General features: G+C 45.3%; 1 protein-coding gene across 1 annotated transcript in view; it reads right to left on the reverse strand.

Annotated features, from left to right (window-relative positions):
• Positions 1–3,634: 3,634 nt before the first annotated feature.
• hcrtr2 (hypocretin (orexin) receptor 2) overlaps positions 3,635–27,698 on the reverse strand; it is a 43,789-nt gene continuing 19,725 nt past the window's right edge. The window contains exons 2-7 of the mRNA XM_078399172.1: positions 15,388–15,566; positions 12,875–13,118; positions 11,821–11,936; positions 11,507–11,730; positions 7,998–8,119; positions 3,635–4,926 (exon numbers count right to left, since the gene is read on the reverse strand). Of these exons, the coding sequence (XP_078255298.1) occupies positions 4,706–4,926; positions 7,998–8,119; positions 11,507–11,730; positions 11,821–11,936; positions 12,875–13,118; positions 15,388–15,566 (1,106 nt within the window). The 3' untranslated portion in view covers positions 3,635–4,705. The remainder of the gene's footprint in view (positions 4,927–7,997; positions 8,120–11,506; positions 11,731–11,820; positions 11,937–12,874; positions 13,119–15,387; positions 15,567–27,698) is intronic.

The raw sequence follows: 27,698 nt of genomic DNA on the forward strand, positions 1-27,698 counted from the left end.
TGTAAATATCTTTTAAAGTTTTCCCCTCTCACCTTAAAGCTCGGCCTTTAGTCCTTTCCACCCAGGGACAAAGGTTCTGACTCTGTGCCCTATCTATTACCTCTCATAATTAGTTTTTCTCCAGGCACCTTGCGTTTTACGCAGGGGTTACTTGCTTGAAAAGCAGGGTGTAATTCAAGTAAACTTATACGTGAGCACGCTGTCAGCAGTAAATTCAAAAATACCAGTGCATATATCAAGCTTCGCTGTTAAATGAACAAGTGCGCTATTTCAAAAAAGCATAAATAAAACGGGTGTAAAACGCGAGGTGCCTGTACTTCAATCAGGTCTCCCTCCATTTCTGACAATCCTGAAAAAACAAACCAAGTTCATCCAACCTTTTCTGAGAGTTAATATCCTCAAATCCAGGCAATATCCTGGTAAACCTCTTCTGCACCCTCTCCAAAACCTCCACATCCTTCCTGTAATGGGTTGACCAGAATTGTATGCAATACTGTAATTTTTTTTAGTTTAGTTTAGAGATGCAAAGTTGTTTCAACCCACCCTCAACCCACCGAGTCCACACCGACCAGCGATCCCCGCACACTAACACTAGGAACAATTTACGTTTATACCGAGCCAATCAACCTAGTGTGGAAGGAAACCGAAAATCTTGGGAGAAAACCCACGCGGTCACGGGGAGAACGTACTAACTCTGTACAGACAGCACCCTTAGTCGGGATCGAGCCCGAGTCTCCCATGCTGTGAGCACTCTAAGGCAGCAACTCTACTACTGCACCACCGTGCCGTCCATAATGCTGCCTGACCAATGTTGTATTAAGCTGCAACATGACTTCCCGACATTTACACTCGATTCCCTGCCCAATGAAGGCAGGCATACCGTGGCGGATGGAATAATGGAACTTTCCTGAACACAAGATCATCTCTAATATGTAATCAGTGAAGAACATTAGAAGATAGTTTGGAATATGAAAACTACATAAAAATGACACTTCTGCTGATTGATATGCTATCCAATTTTAACATGCACCACTCGGTAACATCTCATTTGCTTTTCACAGCTAACACTAATAGCTTTTCTCATCAGCTAATGCTGCAATAATCTTTAAAATCATGTGATGAGGGTTTTTGATGGGAACGCTGCCATGACCATAAGTCAGACATTGGTGCTTCTCCATGTGGCTTGCTTGAGTCTCACCATCTGCATATTTCAGCACATGAAGATGTGCCTGATAATGGTTGCATTGAAACGGAGACTCAAGGAACTGCAGATGCTAGAATCCTGAGCAAAACACAAAGTGCTGGGGGAATCTCAGTGGGTCAGGCAGCATCTGTGGAGGGAATGGAAAGATGACTTTTTGGATTGGCAACCTTCACTGAGATTGATCTTAATGTGATGGATTTTGAGGTAGTGTACAGCTTGCTGGCTGAAGGGCATGTTCACCTGCTGTGTGAGGCTCACTGAGAATCCAAGATGTAGAAACAAGGAACTATAGATGATGGTTTACATAAAAGGACACAAACTGCTAGAGTAACTCAGAGGGCCCGGCAACATTTCTGGAGAAGATGGATAGGTGATGTTCTGTGTTGTGTCTCTTCTTCAGACTGATTAAGGTCAAAAGTGATAGGGTTGAATTAGGCCATTCGGCCCATCAAGTCTACTCCACCATTCAATCATGGCTGATCTATCTCTCCCTCCTAACCCCATTCTCCTGCCTTCTCCCCATAACCCCTGACGCCCGTACTAATCAAGAATCTATCTATCTCTGCCTTAAAAATATCCACTGACTTGGCTTCCACAGCCTCCTGTGGCAAAGAATTCCACAGATTCACCACCCTCCGACTAAAGAAATTTCTCCTCATCTCTTTCCTAAAAGAATGTCCTTTAATTCTGGGGCTGACCTCTCTAGCCCTAGACTCTCCCACTGGTGTTGGGGGGGGGGGGGGAGGAGGGGGGAGCGGGGCAGAAATCTGCCAGGCTTTGTCCCACCTCTTCTCTTTCTCAGCTTTCTACCCCGCTTCCCCCTACAACCGTCTGAGGAAGGGTCCCCACCTGAAACGTCACCTATTCACGTTCTCCAGGGATGCTGCCTGGCATGTTGAATTACTCCAGCACTTTGTGTCCTTTTGTGCATTAACCAGCATTTGCAGTTCTTTGTTTCTACAAGGAGATGGAACCATGGGCCTCAATCTGTGCAATGCTGCAATACAGTCAAATCCTGCAATACAGACACGGAGAACATGCACGCTCCAAGCAGGCAGAATTAAACTCCGGTCTCTGGAACTGTGCGGCAGTGACTCCACTACCTGTATCACAGTGCCACCCCACCCAAGTTTCCTAGACCTTTTCCTGCTTTGTTGTCACAACCTCTGCTTCCACCCAGCATGTGGAGCTCCTACACCAAAGACATGGCTGCAGAGATGGTGAATCCTCAACAAATATGTGCTAAATGTCAACTATCTAATAGATTAATGGACATACATAGAACAGGACAGCACAGGACAGGCCCTTCAGCCTGCAATGTCTGTGCCGAAACCAATGACAACATAAACTAATCTCGTCTGCCTGCACATGATCGATATCCCTCAATTCCCTGCATATCCAAGTGCCTATCTAAAAGCCTCTTAAACACCACTATCTTATCTGCCTCCACCACCATCCCTGGCAACGCAATCCAGGCCCCCACCACTCGCTGTGTGAAAAATGTGCCCCAGCACAACTCCTTGAAACTTTGCCCCTTTTGTCTTAAACCTATGGCCTGTAGTGTTTGACATTTTCACCCTAGGAAAAAGCTCATGACAGCCTACCTGATCTATGCCTCTCATAACATTATGTACTTCTATGAGGTCTCCCCTCAACCTCCGATGCTCAAGAGAAAACAACCCAAGTCTGTCCAACCACTCCTCGTAGCTAATAGCCCCTAATCTAGGCAGCGACCATTCCAATGGTTCAATGGCTTAATGCTGCTTTTAATGTCACATGTGCTAAATGTAAACGCTCAGTGAAGTTCTTTTCTTACAAACAGTCCAGTAGAGTATTGCCATACCCAAGCACATTCCCATTGAGCAAGTATACTGAACCCGCATGCAAGAGGCGACATGTTTTGCCACCATTTTCATAGACCAGTCCGCGCTCTAGTGGTTATGAACGTGGCTGTTCCAGGCAAGCCCCAGGCTGCTGCGGGCCTCCAGCCATTGCCTTCCGTGGACGTGCAGATCGAGCAGCGAACCGACGTCCCTCTCCTCGCCCGTCCACCTTTGCTTTCCGGGGGCGCCTCCTGCAGCTGACCTCGTGGGCGGGGTTGGTCAGACCGCCGTTTCCTCTCCTCTCTGACCGGCCTTGCCCCATGATCGCATCCGTCATCATCACCGACTCCATCCTCCCGGTCTCTGCACTTCGGGGGATGAGCAGGGGCCAGATCGGCGGGTTCCCCCTTCCAGGCCGTGCGATCCACTGGGTCCCTTATAACAACTATAGTATTGTGATTCCAAATGTTGTAATGATTGATTTATGACTTTATTTTACAAGATTTGACATTAAAATCCCAGTCATGAGTTTTACCCAGTTTTGGACAGCACTCTTCAATGGTGCATTTCTTTGCGATGAGGACAGGGTTAAGGGAGATGGTGGTAAAGTGTGCCCTCTGGTGGCCCCTCTTCGAACTGCAGCCAGAATGGAGGAGGAAGTCCCCTGCCTTCTTACAGTCGCAATGGCACACGTCAGTTGGGAAAAATGTAGCGGCCTTAGCCCACCTATGCTTCCCGCAGTCCACAGGGAGAACAACAGGAAGGGTGTGCTCACCAAGGTCCCTGTGTTCTGCTCTCATTTGTAGAAAATATCACTGCCTTTTGCTCTCATCGAAATGAATGCAAAATGAAAGAACGAACGTGAACAATATGAACCAATTTTACAGCCCATTGCAGTCACAGAAGCAACCTTTCAACCTTAGTGTGAGGGTAATGTTGGGGCATTGAGCAGCCTCTGTCACACTTGAACAATACCTGCATTTAACAGGTGATGTTATGCTTATGGACCCTGTGGTAGTGGTGCTCAGTGGCTTGGTTTAGCATCTCAAGGTCCCATCCATTACATGGCGGTGGGGTGCAAGAGAGGACATCCCAAGGGGGCATCACAAGGTCCCATCCATTACATGGAGGTGGGGTGCAAGAGAGGACATCCCAAGGGGGCTACACGTCCTCAGAGAGAACAGAAGATAGGCCATGAAGGAGGGGTAAAGCGGGACAGGTAGACAAGGTGGTTGTTAGGGGAGCTGAGACGTGGAACCAGGGACAAGAGAGCACTGAGGAGGAATGCAGTGAGTTGCAATATGAACTGCACTGCCTGATGCAAGTCCAATGAAAGGTTTCACGTTCTGAGTGTGTATATCCCGTCTGAAAAAGTGTATTTAGCTGGCATGTGGTGAAAGTGAAGGGGGGTGCAACAGGTTGTCCAGGTAATTCGGTGTCACCGTGGTCACGAGGTTTCAGCAGCTCCCACCTATTGCATGCATTCTCTGATTCTTGTCCTTCCATCTCTTGATATCAGAGGAGGAATCTCGTTCTCTGTCACCGTGAGCTTTAATGATGTGATGCACAAGTCCAAAATATTGTCACCGATCACCACACACGGCCTCGGCTTTGTTCTTGCGATGCAGCGAGACGTCCTCGAGCGGATCTTTAATGGAGACGCACAGCATTGTCACGGTCACCAGTCTTTAATGGCAGTGAAAGTGCTGGACTGCAGCGTTGTCACGTTCGCAAGCACCACTTGCTCCGCGGTTTTGGAAACGTTGTTGTGGCAGGTCTGCGTGGTCAGCGACTTGCGGCTCCCCGTGCTCGCCCTCCCCCTGCTGAGTGGCTCCTCGCTCCGACCGTCTCTTTGCTCAAAGCAGGAAAACGCCGTTTTAAACTCTTCCCGGAATTTGCCTTCAAGAAAAAGAGCAGAACTCTCTCAATCAATTTAGTTTATTATTGTCATGTGTACCGAGCGAGGTACAGGGAAAAGCTTTTGTTTGCATCACTATCCAGTCAAAGAAAAGACTATACATGAATACAATCCACAGTGCACAGATAAAGAATAAAGGGTACAACATTTAGTGCGAGATATAACATTAAGGTCTCCCTTCACGCTTCTTCTCCAGTCTAACCGGGCACTAGTTTTTCAGACGGAATCAATCATGTCTGACGGAATTGATCAGTCTGAAGAAGGGTCTCGACCCGAAACGTCACCCATTCCTTCTCTCCCGAGATGCTGCCTGACCTGCTGAGTTACTCCAGCATTTTGTGAATAAATACCTTCGATTTGTACCAGCATCTGCAGTTATCTTCTTATATCAATCATGTAAGTGTTTATTCACAAAATGCTGGAGTAACTCAGCAGGTCAGGCAGCATCTCGGGAGAGAAGGAATGGGCGACGTTTCGGGTCGAGACCCTTCTTCAGACTGTAAGTGTTGGTGAATTTGTGGATACAAAGAACTGCAGATGCTGGTTTACAAAAAAAACAACGCAAAGTGCTGGAGTAACTCCATGGGTCAGGTAGCGTCTCTTCCGAAAGGTCCTGTCTGAAAACGTCACCTATCCATGGAAGGGTCCTGACCCGTAATGTTACCTCCATAAGTGCCCCAATCGCAAATATCACCTTCCGAAGGGTCCTCACCTGAAACGTCACTTATCCATGGAAGGGATCCAAAATGTTACCTGTACATGCTCTGCAGAGATGCTGCCTGACTCACTGAGTTATTCCACACTTTGTGTGTTTATTTGGTGATTTGTAGAGTTTCAACCCCTGCTGGATCCATGAGGATGCCAAGTTGGAAGGTAGTCAGTAGGATGTTGGCAAAGATTACCCAAAAAATTCTGGACTTCCCACATTAACACACTGTTATGCATCAATCTCAAACTTGTTGCCATTTAACCTCCAGCAATGCGGGCAGACTGCATAGAACATGAACACTTCCTCACCAAAACCTTTGCCACTGACCCATCCAATGTTTAAGAGGCCTATTTAGGAATACAGGGAAGTAACAAGGAGATTTAGTTTAGTTTAGTTTAGTTTAGTTTATTATTGTCACGTACTGATACAGTGAAAAGTGTCCGGTATCGTCTTTTCGTTGACTGGATAGCACGCAAGTAAAAGCTGTTCACTGTACCTTGGTACACGTGGCAATAATAAACTAAACTAAAAATAAACAAAACTAAAACTAAAACTAAACTAAAACTAATGCATTTGTTTGCATGCTTTGCAGTCAAGAAAAAGACTATGCATGAATACAATCAGGCCGTCCACAGTGCACATTTAATGGATAAAGAGTATAACAATTATAACGGCACTGCGGTGCAGTGGTAGAACTGCTGCCTTACAGCGCCAGAGACCCAGATTTAATCCTGACCTCCGGTGCTATCTGTATGGAGTTTATATGTTCTCCCTATGATCGTGTGGGTTTTCTCTGGGTGCTCCAGTTCCCTCCCACACTCCAAAGATTTACAGGTTTGTAGATTAATTGGCTTTGGTAAAAACATTTAAATTGCCCCCAGTGTGGAGGATAGTACTGGTGTGCCGGGTGATCGTTGGATGGCATGATGGGCTGAAGGGCCTGTTTCCACGCTATATCTAAACTAAATTAAACAAAATATTTAGCGCAAAGATATAACAATGAAGTCCGATAAAGTCTAATTAAAGAAAGTCCAAAAGGTCTCCAGTAAGGTAGATGAGAGGTTTGGACTGCACTCTCCTTTTGAAAATGTCCTATTACTTGTTTCAAGGTCTGCAAATCAATTTCTTTTTCAACATTACTTGTCATCTTGCCAAAATCTGATCCAGTGTGATGCCTGCTGAAGGAGTGTAATGGGAATCAATCTTGGCTACACATCAATATTCTCAGTGCTGTTCTCAGTCTCATCTCCGGGAGACAAGACTAGGTGTTATTGAACTGGAACAGTCATCTTGGTCAAAGAGCCTGCTGGCTATCAGCAACATTGTTCAAATCCTGCGCTTATCTACTTTGCCTTGTTCAACAGCGTCCCTAAAGACCAGCAAGTTCAATAATTCTCTTCAACCTACAAATACTTTTAGCAAATAACAGCAGGCAAAAACACAGTTTTGTATGTCTTCATCTAATACGGCGTTATCCTATCCAGTTTGTCTGAAAGGGTGAATTTTGTGCTCAATGTTATCAGGTTTCTGAACTGTCCTTCCATATGCTAGGATACTGTCCAATTCATCCCTACCCTATTGAATACGTGGATAGGAAAAGTTAAGACTGTGACCAACACCTTATCTATGCCCCTCGTGACTTTGTAAACCTCTGTAAGGTCACCCCTCAGCCTCCTTCTGTGCAAAGGAACTCATTATAATGAGAAAGACACAAAATGCTGGAGTAATTCAACGGGTCAGGCAACCTTTTTCAAGACATGGATAGGTTTTGGGTTGGGACTTCTTCAGACTCAGACCCAGACCTACGGCAGCACAGTGGCGCAGCAATAGAGTTGAGGCCTTACAGCGCCAGAGAGTGTAGGATAGTGCTAATTGTACCGGGTGATTGCTGGTTGGCATAGACTCGGTCGGGTGAAAGACCTGTTTCCACACTGTATCTCCAGAGTTTAAAGTCTAAAGGATCCCAGCCCAAAACGTCAACTAACTTTCTCAAGAAATTCTGCCCGACCCGCTGAGTTACTCCAGCATTTTGAGTCTTTCTTTGGCAAACCACCATCTGCGGTTCCTTGTTATTTCATTACAATGAGGCATCTCTTCTCTTTCCTGTACTTTCTTCAACCCTGAAATTGAACCTGGTACCATGGCGACTGCCAAATAGTTCATCAACTGCTTCAAATTTGGAAACATTACCGATGAACATAATTATTTCTTAAGCATTTGTTCAAATTCAAACAATGGTGCAAACAATTTGCGAACAATTTAAACTTAATTACAAATCTATGTTTAAAAGTAAATTCAGTTATTGAGGTAACACAAGCCAAAGAATTATAATAAGGAACTTACCACTCAAAAAATTATAAATGATAGGATTAGCTGCGCTGTTGGCATAGACCAGCCAGTGTGAGAAGGTGAACAATGCGTAGAGTGTTGCCCTGTCATTAATATTGTTGAAAGTCCCAAACACTCTGTGGAATGCGGAAACAAAAGGCAGAATCAGTTGCTGAGTTCCCATTACAGGGACAGACCACAAACGTAAATTTAATTTGAAAGGCCTTAAAGAGAATTCTACAAACACTGGCAGTACATAGCACAAATGGTAATGCTGCTGCCTCACAGCATCAGGGACCCAAGTTCGATCCTGACCTCGTCTGATTGGATTTTCACTTTCTAACTGTGCCCACGTGCTGTCTGATTGGATTTACACTTTCTAACTGTGCCCACGAGAGTTTCCACCGGGTGCTCCACTTTCCTCCCACATCCCAAAGACATGCGAATCTGTAGGCTAACTGGCCTCTAGCAGCAGTTAATTGCTGCTAGTATGTTGGGAGTGAATAAGAAAGTGGGATCGAATGAGTGCGAATGGGCGAAGGATGGTCAGCATGGACTTGGTGGCCTGAAAGGCCTGTTTCTATGCTGTATCTCTAAACTAAACTAAACCTCCAGCCTTTGCCCAAGCATCTGCTAATCAAACTCCCCCCCACACCTGTATCCACCTATCACGTCAGAATTTGACCCGCTTTCATCTCTCTTTTCCAACTTTCTTCCCTGCTAACTACAATCAGTCTGATGAAGGGTCCCGACCTGAAAGATTGCCTTTCCATGTTCTGCAGTGATGATGCCTGACCTGCTGAGTTACTCTAGTACTTTTTTTGTCATTTTTGGTAAACCAGCATCAGTAGTTCCTTGTGTCTGCCTCTTTCTTGCTGCAGTATGCAGTGACAATTATCTGGTTTATCATGGAATGCTTTTGGCAGATCACTCTAACGACTGGAGTGGGGTCCAGAACATTTTTGTTGTAGTTGTCACCTGGCCATGTTAGTCCTGAGGTCTGCATGCTTTTGATCAGGGTTTGATGCAAGAATTCGTAAATCTACATTGACTCACACAAATAAAAGCACCATCTCCAAAGCAATAATGAAATGTGAGATGAGATATGCATCTCACACTCACGGATAAATATTTTCAACAAAGTCATCAAATGCTTTGTTGGTTGCAATCTTTTGAAGGAGAAAAATAATATGGAATCCGTGACCAAATGAATGTTAAATTTCCCATTAAAGCTTCCTCACAAACTATTGTGCCATTTCCTGTTTTACAACTGCTTGATGGACAGATACATTTATTTAAGATAAGACCGGACATTAAAAATTGATGTCACATTTCATGCTGTTTATAAACTCTGTTGAACAAAGGAGATAATTAAAGAGCGATTAGTACCAAGGCTTTCTTTCGCTTTGCATACTAATCTAATTATAATTGAATTATTTCAAAGTTACAAAGCCAATAAAAGCAAGATTGGTGGCACAAGAGATGACAGATGCTGGAATCAGGGGGAGCTGCGGGAAGAACTCAGCGAGTCAGCAGCATCTGTGGAGGGAATGGCCAGTTGAAGTTTCAGATCGGGACCCTTCATCCACTTCAACTAAAGGGTCTCGACCACGATGGCGCAGTGTTAGAGTTGCTGTCTTAAGTTCCAGTGACCCGGGTTTGATCCTGACTAAGGGTGCTTGTCTGTGCGGAGTTTGTACGTTCTCCCCGTAACATACGTGGGTTTTCTCCGGGATCTCCGGTTCCCTCCCACACTTATAAGACGTGCAGGATTGTAGGCTAATTGGCCTGGTAAAATTGTAAATTGTGCCTAGTGTGTGTAGCATAGTGTTAGTGTGCGGGGATCGCTGGTCTGCGTGGACTTGGTGGGCCGAAGGGCCTGTTTCCGCATAGTATCTCTAAATGAAACTAAACTACATTAAAATGTCAACTGCCCATTTCCCTCCAGAGATGTTGCCTGGCCCTCTGAGTTCCTCCAACAGCTTTCCTTTATTTGCTAAAATCACAAGAATATTAGGCTTAATTGTGTAGCTAACATCCACCTGATAATGACCACAGTGTTAGTACTTTCAATCATTCACAATGTCCATTCCTAATTTACACTCTGATCAGTGTTGCGTTATTTTTATCTAACCAATACTGGTGAGATGTCCCAGGCCTCAAATTCCTGAAACCCTTTCATATGAACACCTACTTCTCAACATAATTCACTGTTCTTGAGATTGTGATGAAGATCCATTTGATAATTCCCTCAAGAAGTCTATTAATGACAGCAAAATACCAGCAGCAGTCAATTTCAGCTGAAATCAGTTGTCAAAGCTGCTGATTAATGTCTTTCTATAATCTCCTTTATTTTCAATTGACCTTGCAACTTCACTTTCATTAGATGAGCTTTTGGTCATATTGCCAAGGTGCTTTTTGAAAAAATACCGAATGCATTACTCTGAGGAAAGGTCCTGATCCGAAACGTCACCGACCCACATCCCCCAGAGATGCTGCCTGACCCGCCGAGTTACTCCGGCACTTTGTGATTTTTTGGTAAACTATCATCCACAGTTCCTTGTGTCTCCGAATACATTACTCTTAGTTAGTTAAATGCGGTCATTTTCAAAGATAATAAATAAGTTAAAAAAATACCAAGGGCTTTGCAATAATACCTGGTTTGTGTGGATGTATCATTGTACATCTGCATTGTGTCAGGCACTGTCTGGATGTATACTGAGTGAGAATGAATAAAGTTCCAACAATCCGCTATCCGATTGTTCAGAAATCCTGAAGGCACAGTAGCTGGGTGACCACGTTTAGTTTCCTGCACTCCTTTTAATCTAACTGGGACCCCTCCACTTCATAAATCTCACTAGGACCATGTTTTCCACGCTTCCTCTAGATTCTCCAAGGCTCCATTACTCGTGCTCCTCATAAACTCACTGGAGCCCCGGTTTCCCCGCTCCTGGCAAACACACCGGGACCTCACATCCTGCGATTCTTGGACCTCTCCACAGCTTGGTTTCCCATCACTCCCTTTAAACTCATGGGGACCCCGTTTCCCGAACTCCCTCCAAACTCACCCCGTTTCACTGGAAAAGGTATTATCCCACTCATTAACATCTTTTTAAAAAAAAGTGAATTAAAAGTGTGCTAGGTTTACTGAGTATTCAATAGTCTGTAAAATCAAGCCTTCTGGCACCACCAAAGGTAGCACTGCTGCCTCACAGTGCCAGAGACCCAGGTTCGATCCTGACCTCAGGTCCTGTGTGGAATTTGCACGTTTTCCCGGTGACCGTGCGGGTTTCCTCCGGGTGCTTTGGTTTGTGGGTCAATTTGCACCTCTAAATTGCCCCTAGTGCGTAGGGAGTGGATGAGAAAGTGGGATAACACATAGAACCGGTGCAAGCGGGTGTTCGTAGGTAGGCGTGGACTCGGTGGGCCGCAGGACCTGTTTCTACGCTGCATCTCTAAACTAAATTACAAATGTGCTCAAATTGGCATGGTATTTGCGTTCTCCTGAAAATGAATCCACTCACCTTTTCAGGATGTTTAGGACGCTGATTGGAAGGTAGCAAAGTGCAAAGAAAATCAAAACCACCACGAGCATGCGTGCAGTTTTTCTCCTCGCTTGGATCTGTTTGATTTCTGCTGCCACACAGCGGGTTCTGGACCTGGTTTGGTCTTTGCGGCCTCGTTGCGAGGGGCACTGCAGGGCAAGGGGCTTCCAGTTCCTCTGTATGACCGAGAAAGTGCCTGGAATCTGCAATTTCAGTGAGAGATCTCCATGAGTGGCGGCCTTTTCACTAACCCAACAACAACTTTCCTGTCGGTGGTGTTACCGTGAGCTCACCTGTCGGCACCAAAGCTTCCGAAATATTTGAAAGTAAGCCAAAATCATCAGACATAAAGGGCCCATGTACGTCACAATGAAAAAGCAGATATGATACACCTTGGCGTAAATATCATCTGAAATGGAACATCAAAGCATTACCAAAACCACGCCTTAAAATGGAACACAACTGCAATCAATGATTCTTTTCAGATTACAAAAGTACTGATCCGTTTCATGGTTTTAACCTAAAATTTTACTTCCTCTTGAGTGAATAAAACACCCAAGTGACACGTTTAAGAATAATTTATTCAACGCACTACACAAAATGAAACATAATATTGATGACTGATCTTAGTACCGTGTGAAAAGTATTAACAGAACATAACTCTGTTTGGACAATCTGGGACTTTTCATGAACTGCTGACTAAGCATGAGGACTTAGTATCCCAAAGGTGTTTTTATTTTTATAAGATAGAAATTCCACTTGATGAAAGAATTACAGCTGCAGCAGTACAGTCCAACACATGTTACGGGCCCTTTGTCCCATGAAGTTTGTGCTGAACATGATATCACATTAAACTAATCCCTTCTACCTGCAAAACATCTATGTCCCTACAATCACCCATTGATCCCAAGCATCTTAATCTTCTGGATCAGTCTACCACTAGGGACAATTTTTACATTTACCAAGCCGATTAACCTACATACCTGTACATCTTTGGACTGTGGGAGGAAACCAAAGATCTCAGAGAAAACCCACACAGGTCACGGGGAGAACGTACAAACTCCGTACAGACAGCACCCGTAGTCGGGATCGAACCCAGATCTCCGGCGCTGCATTCGCTGTAAGGCAGCAACTCTACTGCTGCGCCACTTTGCCGCCCCGTGTGAATGGGATGAGGGGGTATAATGTGGATTAGTACAAAGATGGCCGCTTAAGAGTCAGCATGGACTTTGTGGGCTGAAGGGCTTTTTTTCTGATTAAAACGTAAAATGATTATCATGGCAGTCTGCATTCTTATGCTATTAATTACAAAATCTGAGCTTTATTTCAGTAGAAATAGTATTTTACCTTTCCAATGCTCATCGCAGATGGTGAATAGAAGTGTTTTGTTGGCTAGTTCTGGCACCATGATGCTGCACTCCATGACGATTGCCTGGGGAATCATTAAGACACAGGACACGATCCATATCATGACTATGTTGCTCCGTGCTCGCTTGGCCGTGCTCTTGAACATCAGTGGGTGGCATATCGCATACCAGCGGTCCAGAGCGATGCAGCTGAGCGTCAGTACAGACACAGAAACCGCCACCGTCTGCAGCACACAAAACAAGGCTCATTACATCTCACCTCTTCAAAGTCGTTGTCTGTAAATGGCTTGAACGGGGCAAACATTTCAGGCAGAGCTTTCCCTCAACTTTCCAAGTTGGGCCGAAGGGCCTGTTTCCATGCCGCGTATGACTATTATATTTTAGATGGATGTGGGCCAAACAGGGGCTGGTGGGGCCAGAGTAGATGGGGCTTCTTGGTTGGCAGGGCAAGTTTGGCCGTAGGGCCTGTTTCCAGACTCTATTACAGTGGGTTATGGGCCAACTGCAGGCACGTAGGATTAGTGTAGATGGAGTATTTGAACACCATGGGCAAGTTCGCCCCAAGGGTCTGTTTCTGTACCGTATATGTCTCTGTAACCCATCAGTTTTCTATGTACTGCCCTATGTAAAACAGTAGCAGTGCTTCCAGGCAGAAACAGAGACCTGGATTAATGATCCAAGGGTTCATATCCTTCCTCAGCAGTTGGGGACAAAATGATGCTGGTTTACAAAACAAAGACACAAAGTTCTGGAGCAACTCAGCAGGTCAGGCAGCATCTCTGGTGAACATGGATAAGCACCATACTGGGGTCGAGTCTGAAGAAAGGCCCCAACCTGAAACATTTTCTCCGGAGATGCTGCCTGACCCGCTGAGTTACTCCAGCACTTTGTGTCGGAATCAGTTGAGGAATTTAACATCAGTTAGCAAAACAATGCAGACATTAAAACCCTCGTCTCAGTCACTGTAATGGTGCAATGACTGAACTGGATTAAAACTCCATCTGGTTTTGTTTTAGTTTGGTTTAGTTTAGAGGTACAGTACAGGCCCTTCGTCCCACTGATTCCGCACCGACCAGCGATTCCTGCACATTAACATTATCTACACACACTAAGGACAATTTACATTTATACCAAACCAATTAACCTACAAACCTGTACGTCTTTGGAGTGTGGGAGGAAACCAAAGATCTCAGAGAAAACCCACGCAGGTCACGGGGAGAACATACAAACTGCGTACAGACAAGCACCAGTAGTCATGATTGAACCCGGGGCCCGGGCTCCGGCGCTGTAAGGCAGCAACTCTACTACTGCGCCACCATGCTGCCCAGTGGTTCACTGGCATCTAAGAGAGATACAATTTGGAAATAGCCCCTTCGGCAAAATGAGTCTGTGCCGCCCATTGAGGCCACTGTGTCTTTCAGGTGAACAAATCCGATGTTCTTGTTGGAGGCTCCTACCATAGAAAAAGACCCAGAGGCAGAAAGGATTGAAGAAGCACTCTACATCATGGCAGGCCCGCTCTAAGGAAGGGTCCCGACACGAAACATCACTTATCCATGTTCTCCAGGAAGGCTGCCTGAGCCACTGAGTTACTCCAGCACTTTGTGTCTAAATCTGATGCTCTTCCCTGGCCTGGGTCTTCAATCCCACAGCAATCATCTTGACTCCTAATGTTCAGCTGACATCAGCTTAGTTTAGAGATAGAGTGGAAACAGGATCTTCGGCCCAACGAATCTGCGCCCACCAATGATCACCAATACACCAGTTCTGTCCTACACACTAGGAACAATTTACAGAAGCCAATTAACCTACAAACGTGTACGTCTTTGGAATGTGGGAGGAAACTGGAGCACACGGAGAAAACTCACGTGGTCACAGGGAGAACGTACAAACTCATATAGACAGCACCTGAGGTCAGGTTTGAACTCGGGTCTCTGGCAGTGTAAGGCAGCAACTCTACTGCTGTGCCAGTGTGCCGCCCATGTTACAGCACCCATTCATCTGCCCCCCACCACCTCCTCAAACTCACACAGAGATGGGTAATTTATACTGGCTTTGCCCGGGATAGCAACAGAATTGTTGGCAAATCAATTTCCTTCCTGGGATAAATAAAGTTCTATAGTATCATATCGTATCTTATGTTTGCTGCCACTTTTGCTTTCCAATATTCACTATCTAACTGTCAGTTCCAGTAGCTTGCACAGATTAAATTCTATTAGTTCATTTAATGAAAACATGTAGAATCAAGGAAATGCAGATGCTGGTTTACACAAAAGGACACAAAGTGCTGGAGTAACTCAGTGGGACAGGCAGCATCTCTGGAGAACACGGATAGGTAATGTTTCAGAAGGGTCCCAGCCTGAAATGTCACATATCCTTATTCTCCAAAGGTGCTGCCTGACCTACTGAGTTACTCCAGCAGTTTCTGTCTTGTAATGAAAGCTTGCATGGACATTGATTGTCACTTGAGTTTTATAATTGATTAATAATTACCTGTAGGTAAGGAATGACTTTGCACAGAACTTGGCCGAAGAACCAGGTCTCAGTTATGTCAACCACAAGACTGGCAGGCAGGCAGATAATAGTAACGAGAATATCGGCAAATGACAGATTCACGATGAAATAGTTTGTGACTGTCCTCATGTGGTGGTTCTTCCATACTGCAACACAAACTGGGAGAAAGAAAGAATTAGCAAGAGTAAAAGTAGCACCTCGGCTTCCTAGCAGTTGTGCTTTCCTGCAGCTGGTCTCTGAGGTCGGGCAGCATCTGTGGAGAGAGGAACCTGGTTTAGGTCAACGACTTCTTGTGAGAAATCAAATGGTAGCGGGCGAGGCATGTGGGAGAAGAAAGCGTGGGATGGTGGGGGGTGGGGAAGAGCAGCAAGGTGGTGGTGGAGTGAGCTGATAGAGGGAGGAGAAACAAGGACATAAAGTGCTGAAGTAACCAGTGGGTCAGGCAGCATCTCTGGAGCGAGACCAAGCAAAGACTCGGTGACCGTTTCGCCAAACACATGCGCTCAGTCCGCCAAGGCCTACTGGATCTCCCACTTGTCAGCCACTGTAATTCCCCTTCCTATTCTGACCTTTCTGTTGTTGGCCTTCAACATTGCCAGAATAAGGCCACATGCAAACTAGAGGAACAGAACTTGGGTAACTTACAACCCAAAGGTATAAACATTGAATGATCCAATTTTAGATAACCACTAACAACCCTCCCCCCCCCCCCCTGAACATGCACCTATTTCTCCCCTCCTCTTACCCCTCCCCCCCTGAACATGCACCTATTTCTCCCCTCCTCTTACCCCTCCCCCCCTGAACATGCACCTATTTCTCCCCTCCTCTTACCCCTCCCCCCCTGAACATGCACCTATTTCTCCCCTCCTCTTACCCCTCCCCCCACAATCCTTTCTCTCGCTCCACAATAAGCGGCTCTTCAACCCTTCTATCTCACACCTTCTTGTTTTAATCTCTGGCATTTATTCCTACAATCTGCTTTTCAAAACCCCCTCGCCTGTGTCCACGTTTTACCTGCCAGACTTTGTCCTGCCTCCCCTCTCTTCCAGCTTCCCCCACCGTCCCATAATCGGTCTGAAGAAGGGTCCCGCCCCCAAACGCCACCTACCCCAGGTCTCCGTGCAGGTGGAGGCTCCCGACATCGTTTCCAGGGTGAACATTTATTAGTTGGGTGGCACGGTAGCGCAGTCGGTAGATCTGCTGCCTCACAGCGCCAGAGACTTGGGTTTGATCCGGATCTCCAGTGCTGTATGTGGTTAAAGTGCGAATTGTCAGATTTTAATAAAGGCCTTTTTTACACATTTTGGTTTCACCATGTATGTGTTTATAAACAGCAGTGTTTATACATAGTCCCCCATTTCAGGGCACCATAATGTTTGGGACACAGCAATGTCATGTACATGAAAGTAGTCATGTTTAGTATTGTGTTGCATATCCTTTGCATGCAATGACTGCTTGAAGTCTGCAATTCATGGACATCACCAGTTGCTGGGTGTCGTCTCTGGTGATGCTCTTTTGGCCTGTGTTGCAGCCATCTTTAGCTTATGCTTGTTTTGGGGGCTAGTCCTCTTCAGTTTTCTCTTCAGCATATAAAAGGCATGCTCAATTGGGTTCAGATCGAGTGATTGACTTGGCCACTCAAGAATTTACCATTTTTTAGCTATGGAAAACTCCTCTGTTGCTCTCGTAGTATGTTTGGGATCTTTGTCTTGCTGCAGAATGAACCGCCAGCCAATGAGTTTTGAGGTATTTGTTTGACCTTGAGCAGATAGGATGTGTCTATACACTTGCAGTGTAGCCTCTGTATTTCTGTTCATGAAGTATTCTGCAGACATTGGTCATTGACAAATTCACACTTGACTCCTGAAGAGTGTTTATGATCTGTTGGACAGGTGTTTGGGGATTTTTCATTATAGAGAGAATTCTTCCGTCATCAGCTGGGGAGGTCTTCCTTGGCCTGCCAGTCCAGTGCGTTCTTTCTTCTTAATGATGTTCCAAACAGTTGATTTTGGAAAGCCTAAGGTTTGGCTGATGTCTCTAACAGTTTTATTCTTGTTTCTCAGTCTCATAATGGCTTCTTTGACTTTCATTGGCACAACTTTGGTCCTCAAGTTGACATACAGCATTAGAAGTTTCCAAAGGTTTTGGTAGACTGGAGGAAAGACTGGGTGCTGAGAGCTCTCTTCTACCTGCATTAAGGAGGCAATTAAACACACCTGAGCAATTACAAACACCAGTGAAGCCATGTGGCCCAAACATTATGATGTCTTGAAATGGGGGGACTATGTATAAACACAGCTGTAATTTCTACATGGTGAAACCAAAATGTATAAAAATTGCCTTTATTAAAATCTGACAATGTGCACTTTAACCACATGTGATTTTTTCTATTACAAATCTCAAATTGTGGAGTACAGAGGCAAATAAATAAATGATGGGTGTTTGTCCCAAACATTATGGAGGGCATTGTATCTCTAGACTCTAGATTCCAATTTTGTTTGAAGTTTAATGAAATGCACTGAGTTACAAAATGGAATTTCCATCTACTTCTAAAGCATGAAGATCAATCAGCACTCAGGCCTAATTTTGTAAGAAAGGACAATTTACTTGTTGAGTTTGTTTAAAAGCTGCATGCTGTCGGTCAGCCCACTGACTCCACGCTGACCATCCATCATGTTCTGTGCTATCCCACGTTCGTATCCACTCCCTCTCCATTCGGGGCAATTTTTCAGAGGCCAATGAAAAACAAACCTGCACATCTTTGAGATGTGGGAGAAAACCGGAGCACCGGGAGGCAACCCTCGTTGACACGGGGAGATTGTACAAACCCCACACGGACAACACCCGAGGTCAGGATCGAACCGGAGTCTCTGGAGCTGTGAGGCAGCAGCTGTACTAGCTGTGCCATTGTGCTGCCCAATATTCTACTACATTGCCCACAATCAAAATAGAAATCGATTTTGCCTTGTTGGTTTTCTTGCTTCTGAGATGCTTTAACAAATCAAGTTGTCAGCCTTGTGATTGTCCTAAAAGCAAGTTCTCTTGATTAATGATGCTGAACAACTGAGATAATTTACTTCTACTTATATCATTTTGTAACTTTAAAGGTCACCCAACAATTTTCTTCCTGATCCAGTGAAAGCAGCTGTAATTTTAAAGGTCTCCCTATCCAACTGTAACCCCCATCGCTGGAAATATCTGAGTGATCTATCCAAGCTTTTTCTGTTGTAAGCAAAACAGAAAGTGCTGGATGAACTCAATGGGTCAGTCAGCATCTGTGGAAGGACTTGACATGATTTTTTTTCAGAAGAAGGGTCCTGACCCAAAACGTCCTCTGTCCATTGCCTCCACAGATGCTGCCTGACATGCTGAGTTCCTCCAGCGCTTTGTGTTTTGCTCAAGATTCCAGCATTTGCAATTCCTTGTATAGGTCATAGATCGCGGGAACAGACCCTTCGGCCCAACGAGTCCGCGCCGACATTCGATCACTCAATCACAAAATCACACTGGTTCTATGTTATCTCACTCTCCACAACCTAGGGGCAATTTACAGAAGCTGATTAACCTACAAACCCAGCACGTCTTTGGAATGTTGGAGAGAAACCGGAGCACCCGGTGGAAACCCATATGGTCACAGGGAGAACGTACAAACTTCACACAGAGAGCTCCCAAGGTCAGGATTGACCCCGGGACTTTGAGGCCGTAAGGCAGTGGGTTTATCAGCTGCGCCTTCCAACCCTTCAAAATCAATTGTAGACTTAAAAGCTCAAATCCTCAGACCATGAAAGGCGTCTTAGAAATGCAAATTCTTTCCAAGGGAGGTCTAATCTCCAATATGTCTCATTCCAGTGGAGACAGTCGCTAAATTCAGTTCTGAGCAGAGTGGTTAGCTTGAAGTGCATGTGTACAGTCCAGCACAATACTACCTTCCATTACTGTAAACAAGGAGTGCGTTTTCACACCTCTGTACCTTTTGCCTGATGGGAGAGGGGAGAAGAAGGAGTGGCCAGGGTGCGACTCATCCTTAATTGTGCTGCTGGCCTTGCCGAGGCAGCGTGAGGTATAAATGGAGTCAATGGTAGGGAGGTTGGTTTGGGTGATGGACTGCATCCACAATTCGCTGCATTATCTTGCATTCTTGGATAGAGCTGTTCCCAAACCAAGCCCTTGATGCACCCCGATATCTCGCAACTCACGATGCGCTGATTGGTATATTGCACATTATCTCTTTGTTTTTACGGCCTATGAAATCCAGGTACGAAATAAAACATCTAATTGCTTTTTAATAGCCTTTTCTGCAGCCTGTTTAACCAAATCATAAATCTACCTTTTATAGTCCATTTGAACTCTTGCCGTTTAAATGCATTGAGCCATAGAGTAATCCAGTGTGGTAACAGGGCCTAGGGCCCAACTTGCTCATACTGACCAACATGTCCCATCTACACTAGTCCCACCAGCCCGTGTTTGGCCCAAATCCCTCTAAACATGTCTAATTGTGTCTAATTGTTTCTGAAAAATTGCGATAGTCCCAGCCTCAACTATCTCCTCTGGCAGCTCGTTCCACACACCCACCAGCTTTTGTGTGAAAATGTTACACCTCAGATTTCTATTAATTCTTTCCCCCTTCACCTTAAACCTATGTGTTCTGGTTCTCGATTCCCCTACTCTGGGTAAGAGACTCTGTGCATCTACCCAATCTGTTCCCCTCATGATTTTATACACCTCTATAAGATCACCCCTCATCCACCTGCGCTCCAAGGAATAAAGTCCCAGCCTACTCAACCTCTCTCTATTGCTCAGACCCTCGGGTCCTGGCAACATCCTCGTAAATCATCTCTGTACACTTTCCAACTTGACAACATCTTTCCCATAACATGGTGCCCAGAACTGAACACAATACTCGAAATGCAGCCACACCAATGTCTTATATAATTGCATTATAACCTCCCAACTTGTTACTTGCAAATACTATTACATGCCGTTTGTTCAGCTTACATAATCATTTAATAGAAATGTAAAAAAAACAACAAAATATTGACCCCCCACTTCAATCCACTTTCAAAGATTTCCCTCAACTTTAAAAATAAGTTCAGGACTTTAGTGCACGTGGCAAAACACAGAAGTTCAGAACTTATGGAACGCCAGAAATGTGCACTCGTTCTACCGTGGGACAAGTTCACAAGTTATAGGAGTAGAATTTGGCCATTTGGCCCATCCAGTCTACTCCGCCATTCAATCATGGCTGATCTCTGCCTCCTAATCCCATTTTCCTGCCTTCTCCCCATAACCCTTAACACCCGTTCTAATCAAGAATTGGCTATCTCTGCCTTAAAAATATCCACTGACTTGGCCTCCACAGCCCTCCGTGGCAATCTGTTCCACAGATTAACTACCCTCTGAATAAAGAAGTTCCTCCTCACCTTTTTAAAAGAGCGCCCTTTAATTCTGAGGCTATGACCTCTGGTCCTAGACTCTCCCACCAGTGGAAACATCCTTTCCACACCCACTCTATCTATGCCTTTCATTATTCTGTAAGTTTCAATGAGGTCCCCCCTCAACCTTCTAAACTCCAGTGAGTAGAGGCCCAGTGCTGTCAAACGCTCATCATATGCTCACCCACTCATTCCTAGAATCATTCTCGTAAACCTCCTCTGGACCCTCTCCTTCTGGACATCCTTCCTCAGATATGCAGCCCAAATAGTATCACAGTACTCCAAATGCAGCCTGACCAGCACCTTATAGAGCCTCAGAGGGTTGGATCTGGTGTAGAATCCACTCCCCTACTGATGTCAGTGCGAATTGTAGGGCCGGAGATAAGCAAAGGGAAAAGGATGGTCCTTCTTTATAAAAAAATAAGTTTGGCTTTGTTCGCCTTGTTAAATATCCATATGCATCTAGTTGTGGTAATTAACTTTAGTGCTTTGGACTTTTTGTTTGGAGAATCAGCATGGAAACAGGCCCTTTGGTTGAGTTGAGTTGAGTTGAATGGTTGTGTATCCCCACAGGCCCACCGGGTCCACGCTGACCATTGATCACCCATTCATACATTTAAAGTTATTTATTTCATTTTAAAAAAGTTTTCAGGTATTTATCACTTAAAGATATACTGCAGTTCTTACGTCTTTTACGCCAGTGATTTAGTTTAGTTTAGTTTAGGTATACAGCGCCATAACGACTGCACAGTCAGGATCTAACCCGGGTCTCTGGCAATGTAAAACAGCACTCTACCACTGCGCTAGTTTCATTACACATTTGATGATCCTCAGTGTTGTCAATTAACATAGTGCATTCACACTCAGGACCCTAGTAGATGGGGTTGGGTGTAGACATTGACCATTACATTGTGAAGACCTGATGCCACATTGAAACTCTGAGCAGCATAAACACTCACTGCATTGACTAATGGATCTCTATCAACTAGTACATTAAGCTGCAAATGTTTGCTTCGGCCCATTGCTGCATGCTCTGACAAATGAATGGTGAATAACAAATTTGTGTTTTTAACCTTGCATCGGTTTTAGAATTCACAACATGGCCACATGAGTTCTGGTGTGTTACGTTTACAGATCTCTCACAGTTGAGTTGGTTGAGTTTCCCACAAAGTCGATAATCCTGTTCCCACAGGGCCTGCATTATTTCTCCTCAGAAAGACATGTTGTTTTTCATGGACAGCTCCTGCCAATATTTAGACTCACTTCTCACTGATGTTTGTAACACCATGGAAGGTGGCCACAGAAAATGGAAAGAAACGATAGACGGTTATATATTTCTCTTTTCCACTTCTGACAAAGTTCCTTATTTCCCTGTACCTCTGCAACTCTCACAGATCCATTCACTTTCCTTTGGTCCTTCTAGTCATGCACCTACAATAAGGCTCATTTTCAGCAACTAGTTAACTTGTCAGCACATCTTTGGGATGTGGGAGGAAAACGGAGCATCCAGTGGGCGGAAACCCAAGTGGTCACTGGGAGAACTAGCAAACTCCACATGCAGATACCACCGTGGTTGGGATTGAACCCGGAACTCTGAAGTTATGAGGTAGCAGCATTAACTGCTGCATCATCCCTGATGCCTGCTATTACTCTCCACTGAGTGGTTCTCAGAGAAAAAATGTGCCTGGCATTGATTTTCTCCTGTGATTTCAGGCAGTGCAGTATCGTGCAGACTTTCCACCTGACTTACTCTATTCTCTGAATGTCAATGATCTTGCTAACTCAAACAGCACGCAGTCTAATGTCTTTTTCAATGGCTTTCCATTAAAGTTACTGTGACATGTGTCTTTCCATCTCACAGAGTGTAATCTAATGCGATCATATCAATGTGACCTATTCTGTTGTGGAGTAAATATTCACTTAGCGCCACTTTAATCCGCATGATGGCGATAATCTTTTATACATATCCTGCAGTTCTACAACTGTCAGGTTCTTGAACTAATCTACACAACCCTAATCCTACCCTGATAACAGGTCCTTTCCTTTATCCTGTATCTATACACTGTGGACGGCTTGATTGTAATCACGTATAGTCTGATAGGATGCTCGTTGTCTGTTTGGCGGAAGTACTTGGAATCAAAGGAGTACGTGCAATGTGAGAATCACCTCAGGTCTGCAGAAGAACACGGCAATGACTGGAACCTGCTTTAATTGACCTCCATGTAAGGAAGGGATTTGTGGCAACTAGTCATTGCAATGATCGTAATTGACACGCAATAACTAAATAGGGAGAAGTGCAAGGTGTTGCATTTTAGGAAGACAAACCAGGGTAGGATTTTCAAAGTGAGTGACAGGGCTCTGGGGAATGTTGTCGAGCAGAGAGATCTCGGAGTGCAGGTACATAGTTCTTTGAAAGTGATGGCGAGTCTGGGAAAAGGTGATGAGAGTCAGCGGCAGTGGCCCTGGCCCCACCTCCAGTTTAAATTCCATCTGGAATATTTTGGAGGACCAAAGTCCAAGAAACCAAGGGAGGTGGTGAAGAGTATTTGAATGGTGAAGAGTATCATCACAGGTAGGTAGGGTGGTCACGAAGGCTTTCGGGCCTTCATCAGTCAGGATATTGAGTAATGAAGTTGGGAAGTTAAGTTACTGTTGTACAAGATGTACAAGATGTTGATGAGGTCACATTTGGAATATTGTGTTCAGTTTTTGGTCACCCTGCTACAGGAAAGATGTTATGGAAAAAATGCAGAGAAGGTTTACAAGGATGTTGCCAGGACTTAAGGAACTGAGTTATAGGGAGAGGCTGGGCAGGCTAGGAATGCAGGAGGATGAGGGGTGATCTTATAGAGGTGTATATGATCATGAAGGGAGTAGATAGGATAGATGCACAGTGTCTTTACCCAGAGTAGGGGAATCAAAAACTGGAGGATATAGTTTTAAGGTGAGAGGGGAAAGATTTACCAAGAACCTGCAGAGCAACCTTTTCACACAGAGAGTGATGAGTATATGGAACAAGCTGCCAGAGGAGGTAGTTGAGGCAGGTACTATAACAGCAATTTGGACAGGTACAGGTATAGATAAGAAAGGTTTAGTGGGATATCGGCCAAATACAGGCAGGTCAGACTATTGTAGATGAGGCAACTTGGTCAGCATGGGCAAGCTGGGGTGAAGGGCCTGTTTCATGCTGTATGACTCTATCCATGACTCCACACGGAAGAGAATTTCCATCAGGATTATTTACAGCTGAACTGTTGGAGGTGGGCATGGGAGTGTCTGGCACTATTTTCCTTCCTATCAAATTGTCTGAAGTGGCAAGAATTGTGCCAACAAATAAATGAGAGACCATTACATGAGCTGGTGTTGCATGAGCAGGGGCATTTTTATACCTGCTAATAAGGTGCTTGGTATTCGTTTGTTCATGTCACATGTACCCTGATACAGTGGAAAAATTCGCCGATCCAGGTCAAAAGTCCCACACATAAGTATGTCAGCTATTGCAAAAGAGCAAATTAACTGAGAGCAGAATACAGGCCTACAACTTGGGCGATCATGGTGGTGCAGCGGTAGAGTTGCTGCCTTACAGCGAATGCAGCGCCGGAGACCCGGGTTCGATCCCGACTATGGGCGATGTCTGCACAGAGTTTGTACGTTCTCCGCGTGAGTTTCCTCTGAGATCTTCGGTTTCCTCCCACACTCCAAAGACGTACAGGTTTGTAGGTTAATTGGCTTGCCAAATGTAAAAATTGTTCCTGGTGGGTATAGGATAGTATTAATGTGCAGGGTTCGCTGGTCGGCGCGGACCCGGTGGGCCGAAAGGGCCTGTTTCTGCGCTGTATCTCTAAACTAAACTAAACTACAGAGAGAATGCAGATAAAAACAGAAAGTACAAGAGCACATGGGCCACAATGGAATTCATCTTGAGCTTATGAGAGGCCTGTTCATGATTCTGATAACAGTGGGTGGCTTTGTCCTACTAGATGGCAAGCCTTTAACGGAAAAGGATGAAAAATTTCTGGAATAACTCAGTGGGTCAGGCAGCATCTCTGGAGATCATGGATAGGAAATGTTTCTGTCAGTCTGAAGTAGGGTCCCTACCTGAAACATCACCTATCCATGTTCTCCAGAGACGCTGCCTGACTCACTGAGTTACTCCAGCACTTTGTGTCTTTTTGTGTAAACCTGCAGTTCTTTGTTTCTACATCTAGGCTTTTAATGGATCCCAATTGAAAAAAAATCACAATTTACTGGAGTAACACAGAGGGACAGGCAGCATCGGTGAAAGACATGAGATTTCGGGTCAGGACTTTTCTTTTAATGGATCCCTGCAGGTGGGAGAAATACTTGCACCACCAGCAGTGAGAAACCCGCTGGACATCAACCTTAAGTACACAGCCAGAATTCACGACACAACTCCAATTCTGGCTGTAAAACGAGCATCAGACTCAAACCTGGGAATTAAGATTTGAGTCTGGAGAATGGTTTGAATGTCCAAACAATGCTGATGCTTTAAGGCGTTTGTTAGACACTTCATCAAAAATAACACAGCTAATCATCAAATAACACAACTAATCATCATCCTTAATGATTATCTTTGATACTACCAGTATTCCCTGCAGTTTGTATTTTGATATGAATTCTACCAACTGTCACTTGTCAATTGGTTATTTTTCTTTACTGACATCTACCCTCTTTGAAATGAAACATCCTTTGATTCCTGCATGTGATACTGGTCTATAAGACCACAGCCCACACAGCTATACATGAAGGAATTTCGCTCTCAAAGGTTTTACATGTGAGTCATTCAAGCCCTTTGCTTTCCTGGTCCATGTGAACAATGTAGAGGCATCATAATCCTGGGACCAAGTTTGCAATGCATAAAGAACAGGTCTGAATACAGAGCTTTATTTGTCATTCGGTACCGAGGTACCGAACGAAATTACATTTCCAGCAGTCACACACAAAAAAAGAACACAAGACACATGACCCCAACACAAACATCCATCACAGTGACTCCAAACACCCCCTCATTGTGATGGAGGCAACAAAACTTCCGCTCTCTTCCCCACGACCACGGACAGACAGCTCGTCCCCGACCGACCCGCACAGTCCCCGCAAGGGGATGGAAGTCCCCGCGGCCGAGCCGCACCGGGCGCTGAAACATCCCGCGGCCGAGCCGGGCGATGGAAGGCCCCGCGGCCGTACCGTGCGCAGCTAAGTCCCGCGGCCGAGCCGCGCCGGGCGATGGAAGGCCCCGCGGCCGAGCCGCACCAGCGATGTAAAGTCCCGCGGCCGAGCCGCGGCGAGCGATGTTAGGTCCCGTGGCCGAGCCGCGCCGGGCGATGGAAGGCCCCGCGGCCGAGCCACGCCAGCGATGTAAAGTCCCGCGGCCGAGCCGCACCTGGCGCTGAAACCGTCCCGCGGCCGTACCGGGCGATGGAAGGCCCCGCGGCCGAGCCGCACCGGGCACTGTTATGACCGGCGGCCGAGCCGCACCGGGCGATGGAAGGCCCCGCGGGCGATGGAAGGCCCCGCGGCCGAGCCGCGCCCCGCGCCCCGCGCCGTGAGGAAGAGATCTAAAAAAGAAAGGTTTCCCCCAACCAACACCCCACCACCCCACACCCCCCCCCCCCACCCCCCCCCCACACCCCCCACACATACACAGCCAAAAAACAAAAACAAAAACCATCCCAACACCGACACACAACAAAAAAAAGGAAAAAAAGACGAACAAACTGCCAGAGAGCCGCAGCCGTTAGGCGCCGAGTGGTACCAGAGTAATTCTGTTGTTCGTTCTCCCATAACAGCAGCCCAACAGCAATGTGCATTGTAACTCTTCAGAGCATCAAATTATTCAATCAGACACACTATCTCACGTCTTTGCCCTATTTCAAGTCTGAATGTTGTCAGTGAAGTACGATTTCAAACCACTGGAAATATAAAGAACGTGGTAGATTTGCTGCCTTACAGCACCAGACACCCAGGTTCAATCCTGACAACAGGTGCTCTCTGTATGGAGTTTGTACCTTCTCTCCGTGAACCCTTGTGTTTCCCCGGGTGCTCCAGTTTCCTCCCACACTCCAAAGATGTGCAGTTTTTTCAGGTTAATTGGCTTTTGCAAAGATTGTAATTGTCCCTAATGTGTAGGATGGTGATAGTGTGTGGGGATCGCTGGTCGGCGTGGAATCGGTGAGCTGAAGGGCCTGTTTCGGCACTGTGTCTCTAAACTAAACTAAACTAAACGAAACAATTTTAATAATCTTTATGGGGATTTGGAAGTAATAGTGTTTATACAGAATGGGCTCCAAGTGAAACTGTGCCAAAGGACATGCTTAAATAAATGTATTTATTTTTGCCAGAAGGTAGAATTAAAGCTTGCATAAATAAGTGGGGATCAAATACTAATTAGACTCAGGCTCAAGAGACTGCAGATGCTGGAAATTTCATTAAAAATGCAAACTGCTGGAGGAGCTCAGTAGGGGTCAGTGGAGCAAAATAGACAATGGAAATGTCCTGAAAAGGTGTCCAAATCCAAAACATTGTCTGCCCATTTCCTGCCACTTGCTGCCTGATCCACTGAGATTCCCCCAGTAGTTTGTTTTTTTAGTTTATCAGATACATTTTTTCCCAAATTCCTGAAACTTTGCAATGGTAATGGTAACCAAAAGAACCAATCGGAAATTATGCATATTCAAGTTGAGGAGCACAACTGGATATCATTGCAGAAGGATTTTGCATCTGCCCTGGATATTTATGATGTGATGCTGATGAGGGTGTATTTTTTATTGATGCCTCTTTAACCCATCACCATTCAAACTTTATGATGATCGCTTATCTTGAATGGTGCTTTGTTATTCT

The sequence above is a fragment of the Rhinoraja longicauda genome, chromosome 5, assembly GCF_053455715.1.
Source record: "Rhinoraja longicauda isolate Sanriku21f chromosome 5, sRhiLon1.1, whole genome shotgun sequence".
NCBI classification, from domain to species: domain Eukaryota; kingdom Metazoa; phylum Chordata; class Chondrichthyes; order Rajiformes; family Arhynchobatidae; genus Rhinoraja; species Rhinoraja longicauda.